The sequence below is a fragment of the Penaeus chinensis genome, chromosome 38, assembly GCF_019202785.1.
Source record: "Penaeus chinensis breed Huanghai No. 1 chromosome 38, ASM1920278v2, whole genome shotgun sequence".
Classification (NCBI taxonomy): Eukaryota; Metazoa; Arthropoda; class Malacostraca; order Decapoda; family Penaeidae; genus Penaeus; species Penaeus chinensis.
Genome location: NC_061856.1, coordinates 11459306 through 11466131, shown reverse-complemented (window position 1 = coordinate 11466131; position 6826 = coordinate 11459306). Strand labels below are relative to the sequence as shown.

General features: G+C 37.7%; 1 protein-coding gene across 7 annotated transcripts in view; it reads left to right on the top strand.

Annotated features, from left to right (window-relative positions):
* The first annotated feature begins 2262 nt into the window (after positions 1–2262).
* Positions 2263–6826, top strand: part of LOC125046121 (zinc finger protein OZF-like) — a 5016-nt gene continuing 452 nt past the window's right edge. Inside the window, exons 1-4 of one of the 7 annotated variants that reach the window (XM_047643766.1) lie at positions 2263–2293; positions 4322–4443; positions 4656–4725; positions 5055–6826. The exon at positions 5055–6826 is cut by the window's right edge and continues 452 nt beyond it. In XM_047643766.1, coding sequence (XP_047499722.1) covers positions 2278–2293; positions 4322–4443; positions 4656–4725; positions 5055–6664 — 1818 coding nt within the window. In that variant the 5' untranslated portion in view covers positions 2263–2277 and the 3' untranslated portion in view covers positions 6665–6826. Of the gene's footprint in view, positions 2294–2356; positions 2593–2612; positions 3097–3118; positions 3704–4306; positions 4444–4655; positions 4731–5054 lie in introns of those variants that run through there. The other 6 variants (XM_047643769.1, XM_047643768.1, XM_047643765.1 and 3 more) reach the window with 6 other exon arrangements.

Here is a 6826-nt window from a genome sequence, read left to right as displayed (position 1 = left end):
CTATTCTCACAGAACTCTGCCAAGAGTTTCCTGGTGAAATTAAGGTGGGCCACGCAACTGGGGCGGGACCACCGTGATTTCGAGCCAAGTCTGAGGGTACGAACAGGAGAGCAGACCCTGACGACTCAAGGATACAAGGGGGCAGTGATGACTGTCCCAAAGGCTGGGGAAAAACTCAATGAAGGGACAATATTCCAATACCCGACCATACGGGACCAAGACTTTCTGATGGACCATGACAGATATGTGTGAGTGAGGAGATACGCGTCCAGGGGCGAAGGGCGGAGTCAGCTCGTTGCCCTCCTGAAAGGGGAAGTGCCAGAGAAGGTATTCATCTCTGGAGCAGGGTACAGGAGGGTGGCACCGTGCGTGGAGCCGCCAGTCATGTGCCGCAAGTGTTGCCGACGGGGCCACAAGCCTTGTATTTGTCTGCGGTAGTAAGCATGACTCCAGTATCTACCGAGCTAAAATTGAAAAGGGGGAAAGGGTTAAGCCTTGTTGCTGCAACTGTGGAGGTCCTCACAATGCCGGGTCTCTGGAATGCAGGGCGAGGCCACAAGCAAAGCTTATTTCAGCGGTACCCAGCAAAGAATCGCGGAAAAAGAAAAAGGCCCGGCCACCTCGCAGCGAACCTCCACCTCCGGCGCCATGACCTTAGCTGATGGTAGCCAGGTTTCCATGATGGAAACATTGGGCGCTTCCCATTGCACTATATTTCACTGAACCAGGGTATCGATGATACAGAGATCTATACCGACTTTCTCGACGAGGTCTTGGAGTCCATGAACTTGCATAAGCAAATTGTCAATTCAATTGGACGGTGGGAGATGGCGGATCTGGGATTTCACCCTCCTTTTAATATGAGAACGATGCGGGCCAAGTGCCACGAGTTTGGAAAAGTATTACTATAAGTAAATTTACTCTTTATCATTGCATCGTAATGGTTCCAAATTTTGGCATCTATTACAGCGCATAAGTTTTTGTATATAAGGTCGCACTTGGACACGTTCATATCCATCTGTGACATTTACGCAGGAATTTTACTTGAAGCAAAGAAAACACAATACAGTTTTCGTTCGCATATTCCCGTCTTTCTTGATCATGAAGTTCACGTCCACTATGCTTTGGTCCTTCATATTTTCAAGAATTTCACTCTCCTCTATTGTCCTCAAATCCCTGCGAAAGATTATTTCTTTACTAGTAATTGTGCCAGCTAGGGTAGTTACTTTCACTTTCATATCAAAGACCTGCGTCAGTTTAATTAAGTCATTAACATGGGCGTTGAATTCCACTTTCAAATTTCGGACAAAATCAAAATCGCCGTCCATTTGACCATCAAGGACCTTCTTGATGATGAAGGGGTTAACGTTCAAAACCGATTGATTATCATTCGCGCATTTGACTGCCAAATACCTTGCATTCTCTGGATGGATAGCAAAAACCCGTCGTCCACGTTTGTCATTGAGAGCGGGTTCCTTTATTCAGCGCCGTGTTAATCTTTAAAGTGGTCATGGTTTACATTAGAAACTCAATTATGCCAAGCGTGACGGGATACTCGGAAGACCAGGGCATGTGCTCCGGCACAAGGCTTTTAGTTTATTGCTGCTGCGTCTGAGAAGGGTCTGGGCAATATAAAATATTATGGACGAGAAATAAGTATGTTGAAAGCTTATTACTCCTTATTTATATTACAAACTACTGCGTGTATCATTTTACCTATCTATGGTAGGTTAGAGTTTAAATGTTTGATAATAATAAAAAACTATATACGTTGTTTGATAGTCTTATGATAAATATATTTAACACATTTGTATTGAAATTATAGTAACATGTGCCAAGGGAGGACTGTAACAAGCACTGTAATACTGGAGTTGGCATTTAAAAATTAAACTCGCTATTTCACTCACGATAGTTTATTCATCTTCATTTGTTTTGTGTGTTACTTTACTATTCACCTTTATTATTATAATTTGGCGAATAGTGTAAATAAAAAGGTGTTTTCCTATAAATTGATTTTTTTCCACGTCCAACCCATCTAACGTGCAAATCAGAGCCAAGGTGAGCCTCAGGTACGCAATAATTGGTGTTTGCTTATTTTGTAATCATGATAACCCTATTGCATATAATCATAGAGCATATTTCGAGACAACATTTCTTTTCATAAACCGAACCGTGTAACTATCAAGCAACTTTTTTAGTCTGTAATATTTATAAATAAAAAAAATCATAACCAACCAAAAATTGGTGAAATGATGTACGCAGGACTTCGCAATATAAATGGAAAATGGTAAAGGTAATAACTTGTAAAATACTTAAATTCTTGTGTTGTTAAATGAGTAAGTCCTTTACTTCAACTTTTCTTGTATTCGTAGCGAGTTCTGAGCCTCGCAAACCATCGAAAAGTTTCACAACCGATCAACTTTTAGTGCTCCATATCAAAACCGCAGAGAAACTTTATTTAATGGCATTTGTGTCGATAAACCGTAAATTACGATGACGGCAGTTTACGAGAGGGAAAAGGAATTAATAACTAACTTGTGATATATTTTTCACTGGGTTAATTAAAGTTGGACATCACCCTAAACTTAAAATGTAGGTAGTTGACTCGTTTGGCTTAATGTAATGTACATCCCTATTATTTTCTTCTTGGATTTGTTAGAATATACATAAATTATATGTATTGACTGCAAATTACCCGCAAGAATCCTTCCCAACCCAATCCCATGCTCGTGGGGGTCTTTTCTCCCCCTTTCTTTTTCTCTCTCTTTTTCCTCTTATTCTGCCCAGTTATCCTAATGTTAACGCATTTTTAACATTTTCGTCACTTCACCATAGTTCTATATGACCTTTGATTATCTTAGCACATTTTTTTGTTCTAACAATTATCCATTCTGTATGAATTATAGACAGTGTTAAAGTATAATTTCAGATATGGAGATACATGTTGATTAAGATGAACAGTTAGTTTATAGAATTTGCAGAAGATAATGGAAGAGCCACAGTGCTTGCCAGAGTCTAGAATCTATGCTTGTGCTTACTAAGCTTAGTGATGTCATGACCTTAGCCTTTGCACTCAAGCAAGGACAAAAAAAATGGGTAATTCTTGAATCTTGGACCACACCAAGGGAGACCAAGTACTGTTACTCCGTTGTCCATGCCTTTGGCACTCAAGGAAAGCCCAACAATCCTCTACCATACATCTATGTCAAGATAGACCATAAACTAGCTCCTTATTCACCAGAGTAGTCTTGAATTACTTCCAGAGTACATGCCATGATTTTATTTTAATTTTGCTGGACTGCTGAAGGCATGGAGGAAATGGCGATTACTTGCATCGTTTCAGAGTATCTTTAATAAATTATTGTAGGTTACCTTCATTTAGTGCATATTGTTTTTTCATATTAATAGTTTTGGTTTTTGAAAAAGGTCTATTTTAGTATATTACTATATCTGGTACGGTTATGGCACTTTCTTTTTTTTAAGAATATTTGGTAATTCTCTACAATATGGATGCACTCACCAGAGACATTCCCAAACTGTCTCAAAATTTATTCAACAATTAATGAGGCTGTGACTCAGCATTTGCTCAAAGGGAGGATTGCAGGATTTCTGCCCCCCTACATTCCCTGGCAAACATTGTTTTCCCCACAATATGCATGACAAGATAGAGTTGAATCTCGGGAGCAATGAGTGGACTTAGGCTGTAAGCAACACTTTCCATTATCTTTTTCTTTTATACTGTAAAGATTAACCTGATATTTTCACAAATTAGAATAAGTATATAACTAAAAGTTACATTGAAAATATCTATGTATATTTTATCAAAGTTAACAGTAACAAAGATTTCTGTGTCATATATTGCATTTTTGTTACTTTATCATTATGATTCATAAATTCATAGCAAGTGTTCTTGCTGGAATTTTGTCACATAGTGCAGAAGAGATGTGCAGATGTTGGAATGGTTATATTATAATGACCATATCAACTCTATATTCCAGTTACATAAATTGTTTAACAGTCACACACACACACACACACACACACACACACACACACACACACACACACACACACACACACACACACACACACATACATACATACATACATACATACATACACACACACACACACACACACACACACACACACACACACACACACACACACACACACACACACACACACACACACACACATACATATATATATTACTGTGTATTTTATTATTGTTATTATTGTTATTATTATTATTATTATTATTATTATTATTATTATTATTATTATTATTGATAATGAAATATAGCATCTCTATTCTTAGGAAGTACAGTAATGGCTGAGGTGACTTACGGAGACTGCAGCCATAGTGGAGACAGCAAGAGGAGCTGTGTGGGACTGGAGGAAACAAAACAGAGGGACCATGGGAAGATAATGGAAGAAAGGGTAATCTTCTCTTTTATTTATTGTATTTTGTATGCTCCTTTGGATTTTAAATAATACTTTTGTCTAATATTGTTTTATTTAATTGGAAAGGAAAATGTATTTCATATTTTTTGTTTAAAAAAATATTTTTTTTGATTCAGCCTTCTTTAATCCTTTCAGATTAGCTTCATTGTCACTTGATTTAATATAATTATTCCTTATGTACCGTGCAGTTTCGGCAGTCTTTGGAGAGCAGTGGAGACCAGCATATTAGCAATGATAGAAGCCCTCCAGAAACAGCATGTGAGGAACGTTTTTCTTCTTCTACTTTTTCTTCTTTATTTTATAGATTAAGTAAGCCACAGAGTGAGAAAACCTGTACTGTTGCAGTGACTACAATTTTGCTTTTTATTTTTCATTTCATTTGTTCATTATGAGCTGAGGGAATTTTCCGCCATCATAAATACTTGATAAATGGATTTGATACTAAATATGAGAATGATGAAAAGGCATGTGTTTGTCTTCTTATCCATATTATAACTTACATAGAAAAATATGTATGATTGTAATTATTGTTAAAAAAAAGATTTCCAATAGTTCTGAATGAGTTTATTCTTATTTTTGGATTGCAGGTGGGAGCCTTCCAAATATGGAACAAAAAACTGTTAGCAGTACAGATCTGAAAGACGCTTCAGAGTCAAGCAGTAAGGAAACCATAAGCCAAGTGAACAAAAGTTATAAATGTGATCATTGTGATTCCGTCTTTCGTCAGAAGAACAACCTAAGGAGGCATTTAAAGTTGCATTCAGGGCATAAACCCTATGTATGTAAAGAATGTGGACTATCATTTTATGTGCAGGATTCTTTGAAGAAACACATGAGAACTCACACTGGGGAAAAACCATATAAGTGTGGAGAATGCAACACCTCCTTTGCTCATAGTGGTCATTTGAAAGCGCATAAGAGAACACATTCGGGAGAAAAGCCTTATAAGTGCCAGGAGTGTGGTTTATTTTTTTCTCAAGCAGGTAATCTGAAAGTTCATATGCGTGTTCATACAGGGGAAAAGCCCTTTGTTTGCAAGGTTTGTGGAGCTGCGTTTGCCATTAGTAGTGTATTCAAAAAACATAAATTGGTTCACACTGGTGAGCGTCCCTTTAAGTGTTCTTATTGTAATGCAAGATTTTCTAGTAATTCCAATTTGTCAAGGCACAACAAGACACACACGGGAGAAAGACCTTTCAAGTGTCAGTTATGTGATGCAGCTTTTCCTGTTAAAAATTCATTAGATCGTCACATCAAGTCACACACAGGTGAACGTCCATACTGCTGTGAAATGTGTGGTGCTGTTTTTGCTGACATGTCAGATCTTACAAAACATAGGAAAACACATTCTTCTGAAAAGCCATTAAAATGTAATGTATGTGGAAAAGGTTTCTTTTCTAAATCCCAAATGAATATTCATATTAGAACCCATACTGGAGAAAAGCCACATAAATGTCAGTTGTGTGATGCAGCTTTTGCACAGATAGGTACACTGAACAAACACAAACAAAGACACTCAGGAAAAAAACCTTTTCGATGTGATGTGTGTGGTACACAGTTCACAGCTAAAAGCAGCTTGAAAAAACACATGGAAAGACATTCATCAAGTGCTGTGCCATCAACACCAAGTACTTGTAATATCTCTCCTTACTGTGGAGTGAATCTGGAGACACCTTTTCATGATATTCAGAACAAAGTAGTAAACACCAGTGGCTTATGTAGTCAGGAAACATTATCACTGCCTTCCAAACTGATAACAGAATCACCCCAGATGGGAGATTCATTGAGTGTTGGAACCATGTCATTAAACTCAGATGACAGCATTTTGAATAAACGTGTGCAAGGAAGCAGTCAGAGTCCTTTACCATCAATTCCATCTTCACTTCATAGTGTGGAATCTACCTATATAGATGTAGCAAATTATAATTCGGGGTTGCATACACTAGGTGGAGATGTACCTGAAACCAGTTCTGTTCTTAGCAGTTTTACAGCCCTTGAAGAGAGAAGCACTCCAATCTCTTTCCCAGATCTGCATGATGCTAATGAACTCTGTGATATTGGAAAGAATCCAGCAATAGTTGGTGATGATGTGCAGTATCTTCACACCTTTTCTGAAGTTGTTGCAGTGCCTTCCATCCAGCCAGAGGGAACAGGTAATTCACTTGTATCAGACCTCACACCCCCACAGAAATGGTAGCCATCACACAAGAGTTTTGATATTGGCTTTGATGTTTGGCTTGTAGTACAAATGTCTAGTTTAGTAGTTTGCAAATGCCAAACAATTTATGAAGCACCTGCTATATATGACATACAATATGAGAACTATAGTATATAAATATTTGCAATAATTATTCGTAAT